At 44.2% G+C, this 13977-nt stretch overlaps 1 protein-coding gene across 1 annotated transcript; it reads right to left on the bottom strand.

The window, feature by feature from the left end:
* Window positions 1–1960: 1960 nt before the first annotated feature.
* Window positions 1961–9243, bottom strand: cab39 (calcium binding protein 39). The gene is made up of 9 exons (XM_084437691.1): window positions 9133–9243; window positions 6118–6273; window positions 5576–5740; window positions 4742–4860; window positions 4478–4646; window positions 4300–4359; window positions 3841–3906; window positions 3087–3230; window positions 1961–2847 (listed from the first exon to the last, which is right to left on the bottom strand). Exons 2-9 carry the CDS (start codon window positions 6229–6231, stop codon window positions 2659–2661), a joined length of 1026 nt encoding a protein of 341 aa, XP_084293817.1. The 5' UTR covers window positions 6232–6273; window positions 9133–9243; the 3' UTR covers window positions 1961–2658.
* Window positions 9244–13977: the final 4734 nt, after the last annotated feature.

The following is a 13977-nucleotide window of genomic DNA, read 5'->3' as shown; positions in this document are numbered from 1 at the left end:
TGTCTTAGTCGACCGGAAGCAGTGTTTTTTTTAACCCGCTTTAAAGGGACAGATACTTGGATCGTGCTTGAACGTCAGCTGGGTCCTTTGCTATCTGCAGGACTATAGGATAGGTATCTGCTTATATATCTTTGTTGAGTACATGTCTGTATTGTTTGTATATTTGAAACTTGTTCAATAAAAAAAGAATGGAAAAAAGAAGGACTGTAGGTCAAGATAGGACTAGTGTGTTCAAGTGTTCTTGCTCGCAGAAGTGCGTCACTCATGGATGTAGGCTATTAATAGAGGTGTCAGTACACTGAGTAGGGTGTGTGACGTGTGCTCCGAAGTGAGAAAGGGATATGGTAGTGATAATTGAGGTATCATATAGTCTATTAGGTTTATTGAAAAAAATGAAAAATCACTGAGAAAAAAAATGAGTCACTCATAGCAATTTCAGGGAGGCGGTGAGTGGCAAATAAAATCCAGTGAAAGTAGCTCAGATAAACTATATTGAGTACCCAGAAGCTCTCACTACGGCAAGAACCAGCAAGGGGAAAACATACAACTTTTAGCAAAAGCAAATAATGACATTTTGACAACAGGTTAAATTTACTCAAAATGTTTTTCCTTTATTTCAGTTTTAGATTGTAGGGACCAAAAGCCTTTTTGACATTTCTGAAAGCCCCCACACGCCTCAGTGTGCTGGAACAGGAGTCAAAGCTAAGCCATATCACAAGTTCAGTTCCACATCTCAATTCTCTTTTTTTTTTTTTTTTATATTTTGAGAAAAAAATTCCAGTACAACATCCTTTGTAGAGTATCACATGCAGCCAGTAGGGGAACATGCAATTATCACTGTGCACTGAGGAAATCTGGACTTTTTGCGTATTAGGCCTACTGTTGATTGTTTGCTTGATGACATGCCTGACAGTTTACTGGGATGTGTGGATGTGCTTGGTAATTCAATAGTTCAAGCACTTTGCTAAACATTACCGACCGTGCCATTCGCTGCAAGTAAACAGGTTTCAGTTGTGCCATTTTAGGTACTCAGCCAATCAACTTCATCCCTTATCAAATCAATGCCACGGTTTCAAAATGGCAGATTTGCTATACAATGAAAATAAAAAAATCCCCAGACCACTAACTGACCCACAATGCTTTGCACTCTGCTGTGTAATTGTACTGGAATTTTAACCCCACTGTAAACGGCTCAAATTTTAGGAAAAGGGAAAGAAATAGAAAGAATGTGCCTAATTACCAAAGTGCCTAATTACCAAAGTACCAAACTTCATGACACGTTCACCTCTGAAGCACACTGGATATGGTGCCACACCACACTCCCACAACACCTGCGAAGCAGTGAAATGAGAATCAACCACAGAAAATTAGTGGAAGGGGTCAGAGAACTATATTCTCAAACGCCTCTCACTGACCCCCATCTACATTCCAGTTAGGAGATTACTGGCTGCTCAGCACCCCACAAAGTGCACACACACAGGCTTCATGTTTCTGTTAGCACTCCCTCCCTACTCATACTATCCTTGCATACCTGCATGTGTTTTAGCAGTCTGACCTACTCAAATAAAGGATGAAAAAGAAAACAGAGGATTGAGAGATCCAGGCTAATAGCGCAACATTCCTCCGCTGTACAAATTATGTTCTAAAGGTTAGACGTGAGCTGGCCCTGAAGTTATGTACAAAGAAAAAAAACAGCAACCATTTCTCAGCAGTAAAATAAAACAAATATTTACTTATCTTTTTCGGATTTTACGGTTTTAAAAATTAATTTGAGTACAATTGACCAAAAACGTGATGTTTAAGGTAATATATATATATAATATATATTCATGTCAATGAATGAGCAAAAAAAGGCATATGTACATGTTCACCCTGACCCAGACAATAAAGAAACCTAACTCAGGTTGTACCAAAATTAATATCTTAGCATACCCACCCTCCCACCCCTACACATGTGCTGCACACAGGAGCTACATGGTTCTGTGTAATGCCGTTCACAAGCCCCTCCCCCATTTAAAAAGCAGCACTGTTGCTTTATTCAATGAAGGCATAGATACAAGTTGTAGCTGGTACTGCGATGCACATGCATTTTGGAGTCTGTGGCACTGTAACTTCTGGGTAGGTCATCTGAGCCAGCCATGGATCGGGTACAGCCATGGATCTTTCACATTTCAAGGCATGCAACCAATACCCACCAACCAATGTTCACTTGCTAGTACCTTCCATCACAAGGTTTATGCTGATATTCATGGTGGTTTGTGTTTGTGTGTTCGTGTGTGTGTGTGTGTGTGTGTGCGCGTGCGTGGAAGTCTGCATAACACTTCAATGTAATGGATTTCATATTATCTACTTGTTTAAAGGACTTCAGTTGTTTTGTTAAGGAATAGCTTCCACATCTCATAATGTGCAAGAAAGCAGCAGCATTTAGTATTTTATCATTTTCTTTTGAAAGAAATCTGTTAATTTTAAATTGGGAAAAAACGTATGTTGAACAGCAGAGGAGCAGGAGACTTCCTGATGAGTTGATATGGGACACATTGCATTTGTTGGTTTCCTCATCTGTTCATAAACCAGAACAGCAGCTGCTGATGGGTCCGTTATCCAGATGCTGTCTGTAGGTTGTCCAGACATTTTCCTGGGAGCCCCCCCATCCTCCCCTCAGGCCTCCTGTGGGGCTGGCCTCTTCAGGTCCCTGATCTGTTTGACCAGGTACGTCTTTTCATCGTTGAACTGTTCGTCCTCTGTTCTGTCGTTCTGGAACTTGCTGAGGAACTCGATGAGTTTGGTCTGGTTCTTCAGCAGAATGTCCAAGATGGGCTGGCTCTTGTTCGGGTTGGCCACGAACACCTACAAGTAAGGAGGATATAAGAGAGTCAAGTTTCAGTTATAGTTCTCAGGGGCGTGTTCACCTACATTCAGTGTACTTTAATCAGGATCCAAATTAATATAGAAGTTAAACACAATACGGAACAGCCAATTGGCACTGATCTGTAGAATGACATGCTCAAGTAATGTGGAGTTATGTGTAGTAAATGCTATACAACAAAGGAGTTAGTGAACGCCTGCACTTCTCCTGTCAACTTCACCTTGAAGACGTGGAAAGCCTCAAACTGGATGTTACGGCTCTTATCTCGTAGGAGGTTCATCATGAGCTTCAGGTTCTCCGGCTTGCTGATGTATTTCGTCATGATGGTGAAATTGTGTCGGTCGAGGAGAAGCTCCCCCAGCAACTGGAACATTTCAAATCAAATCAAACTTTATTTATATAGCACATTTCATACACAGAGGCAACACAATGTGCTTTACAGAGAGCAATGGGAGGGTGGGCATAGGTCCCACCCCTGCATATTCCAGAGGGAAGCAAAAAAACTGTTTCACATATACATATGTGAAACTGAACATATAGAGCAGTAAACAGGGGCTAGATACTTCATAAGAGAGACATGACTTAAGTCAAGTCAAAACAACATTAAATATTTATTGCAATTATGCATGCTTTGACAGAGGGGAAAACACAATAATTTCAGTCCATGTCTTATAGAGAAAAAAAAAAGTGTGGATTTGGTTTCAGCGAAAACTTTTGAGAACTTAACATTCAAGGCTTGTGACGCAGAAGGAAAGAAACTGGGAAGGAATAAAGACAAGGGTCTGGTACAGTGTCCAGGCCCACTCTATCCACAAGATGGCGCTCCACTGACCAGCTCCAGAGTGAAATTCCCCGAAACCCAATACCCATGTTCAGAGACCCCCCCACCCCCTATTAATAGTCCACTAAAAGAGACATACATCTTCAGCATGAGACTGGTCTACTACGACAGGACAAAGTGCCATGACCCTTACCTTGAGGGATTGCCTTTTAGTCACGTAGTTCTCTGAGTGGAGCAACTTCTCGTATTCACTGAAGAACTGGAGAGGGAAAGAACAACAACAACAAAAAGACCGTATCATGCTGCTGGCTGTTTCAGAGATAATTCTTCTGTGCCTCGTTTGGATAGTCAATGACAAGAAAATGAGTCATGTTCCCAAAAAGATTGACAGAGGCCTTTGTTTACAGAACAGTGTATCATGTCCCCCAATAACTGGTTTTGTATCAATAGGAGAGAGGCTGTAGTGCCATGATGATATTCATTTCTGGCACTAGCGTTGTGCTAATCTACCTGTAGTGTTCCTGGTGAACTCAGAACAATCTCAGTGACCTCGGTCAATGCTTAACTTCTCTCCTGTGGCTGATTGCATTTCTGTAATCGTACACAAGAATCGTAGAGATGCAGGGCCAAATTCCACACTACAATCACTTACCCTATCGTAATGCTGCTCCAGAAACTCTGCACTCAGAAGCTTGTGTCTCGTGAGCAGATCCTAGAGGAGAACACAAAGGCCGCTGATGAGATCAAAGAATAGGTCACGACATGCAAGGTTCTGAGGTTCTGAGGTTTAAGGTATCACCCTCCTGAGAGGCAGACATTTGAAAACTCACTTTAAAAGTGGCAAATGCATCTGAGGCAATGTCGAACGTAGACATTTCCACGTATCGGAAGAAGTCATAGAACTGCTCTGACAACAGCGTGATCTTGGCCAGCGGCTCGTGTCTGATGCACTCCCTCAGCATGATCCCGCAATTTAGTGCAATTTCTGGAGACTCGTACCTGGGAAGGATATTGAAATGACATGCATCAGTCACAAGAACACTAGCTACGCCCTGGCTTTGATGATCCTAGGGAGTCTTGGTGTGCTCCCTCACCCCTTGAGCAGCATGAAGAGGATGTTCTGCTGAGTGCAGAGGTATTCCACCGTGGGCGTCCGCGTCCCTATCTGGCGTCTCAGGATGTTGTTGAAGATCTGAGCCACATCCTTCTTACCCTGGTGACGGGTTACACACATTAGAAAAATGTATTTGATTTAGATTTCTCGTCCTTCCTAGAGTGAAGCAAATGGTTTCTCAACCATGTTCTGGTTCTTAGGAGTAATTCTGAGCACTCTATCATATGTTTATACTGTCAAGTGCATGTTGTAGTCTGAAACAGATTTGCCAATAAGCACTGCTATGGAATCATTTAATTTCTTATTCAAACACTGTTTTTGAATTTGGAGCTTCCAGACAGCATGAATAGGAAAGACAGATTGCATTTCTGCTGTGTGAAAATGACAGCCAAATGCTTGACGATATGGAGACCGAAAAGAACAAATGGAAATCACACCACATGGTGACTCAGCATGCGATAGGGTGACTCAAGGGAAGTCACACCAGCCACCACACAGCAAGAGACAGACATGTTGTAGAACGAGTCATAGGTATTCAATTCCCTTGACCATGTATGCATAAGCACACAGACTTTATTGTATTATCTTTCTAGTTGAACTTCATTAGTCTTTCCTGATGTCCTTCCTAGATTCCTCTACCCTAACCTCAAAATGTGAAAGGGTGCTTTGGGGGGGACCTCACATTGGATGACCTCCAATGTATTTTGAGAAGTTTTTTTTTTGTTTAGTACTTGGCAAAAACAACATGGGGAATTCAAAACAGACAAGCTGTCTTTCTCTTCATCGAATTTAAAAGTCACACATTCCATTTTACCTCAAAGTCGATGAGCTGCAGGTCTGCTATGAGGGTGCTGAGGAGGCCACTATTGTAGAGCTCCTGAGCCAGCTGTGCCACTGCCTCCGTCTGAGGCTCCTTCTCATTTGTGCCGTACAGGATCTCCTTCATGGCCACCAGACTTTTAGACACCTCCTCTGTGGCCTAGACCGACAGCAGAGGCACACACAAACAAAACACACACACACCAAAACATTTAGCTCTCAAATATAAATTGCTATGTGGCCTGAACTTACACACCCAACACTGTACCGACCTTCAGTGACACACAATCCCAAGCCAGCCTGTATCTGTAGAGCTTGTTTCAGAAAGAAACTAGCAAATATTTGCACTTGGGACTGACTGACATATAGTCTTCTACTATGAAGGGAGAGCTTTGCTCTGGCCAGGTCAAACCTCAAAATCATATCTGCCCATATCTATTTCTTAGCTAACCCTACAGAGCACACCTTTTATTGCCCTATATTCTTATTCTCAGACATTCCAGATAGGGGAGTGACGAGAAGAGCACTTCTTTATACCTTCTCTGCCTTCTTGTCCGAGATGTCGTGCTTCTCCAGGACCGTCATGCTGTCCTTCAGGTTCTTGACAATATCCGCCGGTGACTTGTGGGATTTGCCAAAGGGGAACGGCATGGTGGCGAGTTACCGGGGATGACCAGGCAGCGCACTGTCCACCTATCCACATGGGAGAAGAGAGAGAGACAGAAAATGTTGAACAACTAGAAGAGATGGTGACAGGAGCAACAAAGTGAGAGAAGTAATACCAAACTGTGTGAGAATCATAGTGAGTTGTGTTGTCTTTTGCGCATGTGCTGTCAGCCAAAGGGGCACCCAGAGGCTAATCAGGCGAATGTTATAGACCTCTCCCATAGAAACTAGGGCTAAGAGTTTACCTAGGAACTATTGTACCAGACAGTGTACAACAGAGGCCGCCAATGTACCTACCAAGAGCAATGATTAAATTATGACTCACAATAGGTCATACCAATATTGAGATTACCATCAATTAAAAAGACAAGCCAGGGCACAGTCAAACCTCTGTAGATGACTGATGACAAAATATCGTGGTCTCAATACAGAGAGGTGCTGTTGCAATCTGGATGAGGTCGGTAGGCTGACGCAAATATTCTAGAGAAACTTATACTTGCCGGCAAATAGGCCTGATGAGAATAGGATATAGGCTACGTATGCCTAGAGGCCTAAAAGGTACCGTACCACTCCTTCTGTGAATGAGGTTGTCCCCAGTCCAACATGAAACATTGACTGAGACTGATTGGTGGTTAGTTCTGGTGAATGATTACACAAGCAGGCTACATGTTGCATCTGCATGTAGGTAGGCGTAACACACATAAAGCATATCTTAGCCCTGTAACCCCATTCTGACCCTCTCCCCACACATTGCCAAACCCATCTCAGCTAAACACACAAGGCTCACTCTGAGACTGACACACACACACACACACAACCCTCTATACTTAAGCCTCTTCTCTACATTACAGACCTTTGACACAATGTAGTCTGTAACTGACAGGGCGTTCCCTGCAAAACCATTAATGCATACCATAAACTTGACCAATAAGAGAACAGGGAATGCAGCAGCGAATGCCCGGACCTTATCTAGGTCACTTCACAGGGGGCCCCTATCTGACAGATCCCCTGATCCACCCACCAACCTTCTTTGGCAATCTGTACTCTCTTCCTGGGATCTTCAATTGACCTGCTCAGACCCAGTCCCTGTCCCGGGTGTTTCCCAAAGTTTTGGTATAGAAACTAGATGTGGAAACCTGACCAGGCAGGCCTTACTACACCAAAGGTGACACTCATGTTCTATATCTCCTGTGTATGAGCCTACATGTCAACAATCACATCACAAGTGATACTCTCAGCAGCAGCATTCCCCTTGCTAATTAGATATTCATCTCCTCATTCACCTTTCAGCCTCACCAGGTGGTCAAATCCGCCTTTTTCGAGGGCTACCTAATGCTCGCTAATGGAAACTCACCCTATGGCCCCTCGCTATTAATGACGTTGGGAACAGAGGCACCACAGATGTCAGGTTAAAAACCAGCTGGTTCAGCATCAACGCTAGCTAGATCATCATTAATAACTAAACGCATTCATATAATTGATACAATATAAATAAGGACAAGGTTAGGCAAACACTTCCAAGTTAACAGTTAAAACTTAGAGTTAACAGTTACTCGTATATCCTCTACTTGTAGGTGTTTGTGTCCAACCCGAATAAGAGTTAGTGCTGCTGACGTTAGTCCCGCTAGCAGTCACCATCTCAAAACTACTACAGCCACGCTCCAGACAGTAAACGTTAGCTAACGTTACCTATATTAACATTGGACAATTGGGTCATGAAAATGGTAGAATGTTTCTATAAAGGCTATTGCCAATTATCTTGCTTCACTAGCTTGCGTCACGAAAGTCAACTCCGGTGTGGCGGGTAACTGAACGTTAACACTGCACATTTTTCCTATCGCCAACCAGTCAGTTGGAAGCAGTGCAGATGTATTAGAGCTACTTGGCAAGCAGTGTTTGGTAGCGACAAGTCAGAACGACAATAAATACAACTCGCTATCTGGATAACAACTTCTAGCTAGCTAACGTTAGCGTTAGAAAGAGGCCAGCACCGCCCCTCCTTTCTCATCATGCCATGGAGAAGAAAACAGGGTGTGTGTAATGGTGTGTCTGATGAAAATGTCAGCTAACGTTCATTCTAGCGCCATAGCAAATGGTGGAAAATGCCGTTAATACAGCTAGCAAACGATTTAGTAGCTATCGTTAGCTAGCTGTCGTTAGTGCTCCGAGTCTGAATGTTGTTCGTTGGCTAGCTAGCTTCATTGACGCAAACTAGCTATCTCGCTAACGTTAACTTGCTACGCTACTAGATCGTATTTCAATCTGTGCTGCTCACCAATACAACACAACCAACCTGCCACCTTGCTAGTACTAGCTAGCTCCCTAGAAAGAGTGTGTGGTCGACACCAGAGCCCTCACAAAAACAGGCCCCCTTTAATTTATCGCAAGCTCATCAACCCGACCTCAGCCAGCTAGCTACGATGAATAAATATGCAACCTAACAAATTAGTTAGCTAGCTAGCTACTGTTATGGTACAACTTCTAGACAATTAGCTGGAAAGGCTAGTTGGTTTGAAAATCAAGTCGACGGACCTGCCTTCTAACGTTAGCTAGGCTAGTTAGTTAGCTACCTAGCTATGCCTGTAATGTTAGCAAGCTAACATGCAGTAAGGGAGCGAACTGACAACGTTAACTCGCTAAGGTGAAATAAGTTCTGGTTTGCAGGTGCACTTAGCTTCTTACGGTACGCTAGCTAGCTAATGTTAGCATAGCCACCACAACACTGCGACCCTGCAAGCTTTTGACAGGCCTCGCGGAAAACCAAAAAGATTCGGAGTTCAGCAAACGTTAGCATTGGCTAGCAAGATAGTCGCATATAAATGTCAACAACGTTGGCTAGCTGTAAAATTAGATACTAACGTTAGAGTAACATTACAAAAATCAAACCTTCCAAACTCGATCGTTTCACTCTCCACCGATGAGTCTAGTTTGTGAAATGCAATATAGATTATCAGTCTGACGGGAAACTCCTTTGTTTTCCTTATTTGTCGCCTCCCCTTGTTAGAAACGTTGTGTTGTGTGGCACTCTGCGTTTCCTAGCTAGCTCTTTCTGTGTGTGACTGGGTTAGCAGTGGCAATGTGAGGTTTTCGCTGGTGATATCCAGAGCAGTATCTATCGCCTCCTTCTGGTCGTACCTAGCAATGGCAACTCATGGGTGCAGTCCCACGTCCACATGGAGGCGCTCAAACCCCACGAAGGGAGCGATGTTTGAAACAGACAATAGGCTACTGGTTCCAATAGTTACAAAATAATATTAGAAACCCATTGGCTATTATTGCTTTAAGTTGACAAAATTCGGGAAATGCAAAATGTATCAAAATGTGCTATCTCTCGTCTTCACAAACATTTTAACACCTCACTGGAGAGACATGCCACATAGCCTACCAGCTTGCTTCAAGACCTCAACCATTATCCCTGTCCCCAAAAAACAAGAATCACAGGACTTAATGACTAGACCTGTCGCCCAGACCTTTTTGGTAATAAAGACTTTTGTGTACTGTCCCACCTCAAAACCATCACAGACCCACTCCTGGAACCCCTGCAGTTTGCCTAAAGAGCCAACAGGTCTGTGGACGATGCAGTAAACATGGCCCTCCACTTCGCCCTTCAGCACCTGGACTCTGCAGGAACCTACGCCATGATCCTGTTTGTAGACTTCATCTCCACCTTTAATACCATCCGCCCAGCTCGGCTTCAGGAAGCTCTCCCAGGTGCACGTGCCTACCTCCACCTGCAAGTGGATCACTAACTTCCTCTCTGACATGAAGCAGCATGTGAAACTAGGGAAACACTTCTCTGACCACCAGACCATCAGCACCCCCCTCAAGGCTGTGTCCTTTCCCCACCCTGTATACAAACAGCTGCACCTCCAGTCATCAGTCAGTCACTCCTGAAGTTTGCTGATGACGCCTCCCTCATTGGGCTCATCTCTGATGGGGATGAGTTTGCCTACAGGTGGAAGATTGACCATTGGATGTCCTGGTGTGGCCAAAACAACCTGGAGTTCACTCTTAAGATAGTGGAGATTGTTGAGGATTTCGGAAAGAACCCAGCCCCCCATCCCCCATCACCCTGGGTGACTCCCCAGTCGACTCTGGAGTCCTTCTGCTTCCTGGGCATCATCACCCAGGACCTCTCACCTAGCAGAGGGCAGGCATAGCAGAGGGTGTACTTACTGAGGCAGCTGAAGAAGTTCAACCTGCCAATGCCAATGTAGGTACACTTCTGCACCGCCATCATCAATCCTCACCTCCTCCTCCATCACCATCTGTACTTCCACTGCCAACGACAAGTGCAGACTGTGTAGCATATCATCTGCTCTGCTGAGAAGGTGATTGGCTGAAACCTGCCACCCCTCCAGGACCTACACTGTACGCCTTTAAGGTCACTATAATAACACTACATCTTTATTAGTCACATTCCAAAAGTCCATGTAGCTCTCCAATAGGATCTGCTGTTTTAAGTCAGTCACACGCTCATTCACCTCTCCATTTGCCTGGGGCTGGGTATTGGAACCCCCCCCCCCCCCCCCCCCCCCCCCCCGTCAACAAGACGAAACTGAAGGTGCTCCATCTCACCTCGTCGGCTCGGCTCGTGGCCTGACTGGGGCTACATTTCCCGGCATGAAATATTCACCCAGTCCGGCCCTGGTCCTGGAGAAGCTGGCTCTCCTGGGGCAGTGACTGAAGGCACCCCATCTTCCCAGCCAGGGGCAGATGATTAGAACCAGGCTGTGAACTACAACAACCATCCTCTCTGGCTCTCTTTTGAGACTGGCAGGAGACATTGTTTGGTTCAAGGCAGAGCTCAGAACAGAAGATAACCCATCTTCTCATTCATAGAGCCGTCTAGGGAATCTGGAGCAGCCTCTCACAGACACAGGGGTGGTTCTAGGATACCATGTTGCTGTTCATGTTCAGAAGTCGTGGCTGTAATGTAAGTACAGTACAGATACTGAGGATGACTGTCACCAGATAACAGGCCTTTGTGTGTGTGTGTGTGTGTGTGTGTGTGTGTGTCATCTGTCTGTCGGTCTGTCTCTTTCTCTCTCTTTCCCTTTAAGAGTGTGAAATATGTTAGCTTTCCATTTCCTGTGAAATAGCCAGCGTGAAAGGTCAGATATAATGTAACAGTTCTCTTCAGTTCAAGAATATGAAACTATTTAAAGTCACTATGACCTTAAATAGCTTTCAAATTAAAATAATCAAAATAATAATGCACTGTTAATAAGAATAGGAAATATACCACAGCCTATACAGTGGCATAAATAGCCTATAGAACAACATATATCAGTGTGTCAAGGCAGTGGCTACACAGTGTGTAAATAATTGAACAAAACAGGAGAATTAATTAAAGATAGACCATATCATAATTATAATATAATAACCTTTCATGTGCTTTAAATGACAAGCGGCGTGGTTAAAAGACGCATATTTACCAGCCGGTTACTTTAATACCAGTTGCAGTAATGTATAGCTAGCCTATTAAAAGGTTCCTTCTAGCAACAAGCGTTCATTGCAAGACCGTCATCAAACTGTGTCTCCCCAATACAGTGCTGTAAACATCAGATGAAGGCAAGTCTGTTAAACACCGGCCCAAAAGCAACCGATTATGTTCCTCCTAATTAGTGGCCATGAAGCGAGAGAGCTCGGGTTTGTGAACGCGGCTACTATTGTGTCATCGTCATTCCCACGCTCTTTGTGGACAAGGGGGACGCGTGGCCAGATGGTATAGGATAATAGAATGAAAGGGCCAAAAAAACCTTTACTTGTTGGGTTTCCTCTAGTGTTGCGATTTCGCAGGATTATGTGCTTTCTGTCTACTGTTAGATTAGGCCTAACGTCTACAGCTAAATTGTCACTGCAAATTTCCATTTAAGAATGGACACAGGGCTATATTTCGGCAGAAACAGTAACAATAACAAAAAATAAGGTTTTCTCAGGTCTATAGCCAAATCTATTTCTTGTGGCTGTAGGATATCGTTTTTACATCCTTTTTACATGTGTGCACAGACAACAACTATATACAATCTAACACGTGCATCAACAGGTGCTTAAAGCAAGGGGCTGAGCTGAGACGTCAATATGCTGGGCCTCTTTTTTCTATTTATTATGTGTGTGGCCTGAGGCCCATTTCCTGGAGACGAATGGCTGGCGGCTGGCTGCACGTGGGTCGCGTGTCCAGATGTCCCATTGCGCTTATATGATCAACCCCTCCCCAAATCTCTCCAAAGTCTCCCAGAGCCCCAAGAAAAAGCCCTTCACTCTTGAAGCACATTCATCAGCTTGTAAGTCAGGTTTTTCAGTGAGAGAGACACCTATTGTGCAACGTTAGTCTGTATTTATACTTGTTTTAGAAAGTGGCCTTAAACCGGTCCAGCTTTGCCGAGGGACACGGTCCACCAGCTGCCTGGAAGTCTTCTTATCGAAAATCTCCTCGACATCTGAAAACCGCGTCCAGTGTAGAAATATGTACACATTTAAATATGACACAAAATTATTCTATGAATTCATAGTCCACAAATGAACTGAGACCACACCAACTGTAGCCTATAGCCTTGTGATATACCTGCCTGTGATGCTGCCATACATGCCAGCATCACCGGTCAACTTCCCTTTGGCCGTCTCTTGCTCCAGGGCGCACACGGGAGCGCGTCTCCCCGTCCACGCCTCCGAGGGGTTATTGCTCTCGTCATGGTGATTTGGTTTGCCTGAATACCTACCATTGTTCGGCGGAGTTTCCCACGTTCGGACATTCGCCTGGCAGTCGCGTGGCTCAAGACAAACAGAGCCCCCGCCATGAATCCTTACAGCAAGAGCCAGCGCACGCATGGACATCTGCCCGTGTGGTCACTCTGGGCATCTGCTCTTTCTGCTTCGGTGAGTAAAACTGTTGACAACAGATGTTGGCAGTTTTCAAACACCTGCTCTTTATTTTTTGGTTGTTTTAAGATGATGGGATTAAAGTTTTTTTCATCACACTTTCTCTATTCGTTTGGCCCTTATTGACCCAGTGTGCTTTTGTGAATCAATACGCCCTTATGTTGGAGATTTGATATTCGCCGAGTCAATGTCGAGGTTATTTTAAGTGAGCATCGGAATGTGTGTGGAATGATGACCCTTGCAAGCATAGTCATATTGATCGTAGCCATATGCACATGAACTGAAATGAATACAATACATTCACTTTTGTCAGCATTAAGGTTGTACGTTATGTATGGTCTATACTAGGCTATCTGTTTGAAAGGTAGGCCTATAGGATTTCGCCAACAATTGAACTAAAATATGTTACTTTAATCAACTTAAAAACAACTCTGAAAATTGCATGCTCTTTTATTCCTTTAGGCTGAACGTGTAGGCTATATCAAACACATATTCAATACTATTCAATCATGAACCACTGTCTAGCCAATGTGTGGTTCACACCTGGATAGCGTATAGGCCTATTATGCTACTTACAAGTGAGCTATCAATGAAATACACCTCATAAAAGCCATTGGGCACCGTGGGTATTTCTGTGAGACTTCAGGGGATAGGTTGGTTTCGCCTTTTCTCAGGTAATGTAGTTCATTGACTTGAATGGCCAAGGGGTCCCTGGTGTATCGACGGTAATTGCACACTCTTGTTCATCCCTGGGAATGACAATCCTGAGGGGACCCGCGCGCTTCGCGTCACGTGACGTCCTGTGAGAAGGGAGCGAGGGAGAGGAAACGGGAGGTTTTTGTGTGGATG

Source organism: Borostomias antarcticus, assembly GCF_949987555.1.
Source record: "Borostomias antarcticus genome assembly, chromosome: 1".
Taxonomy (NCBI): domain Eukaryota; kingdom Metazoa; phylum Chordata; class Actinopteri; order Stomiiformes; family Stomiidae; genus Borostomias; species Borostomias antarcticus.
Note: the sequence above shows the minus strand (reverse complement) of the source record. Positions and strands in the feature narration are given on the sequence as shown.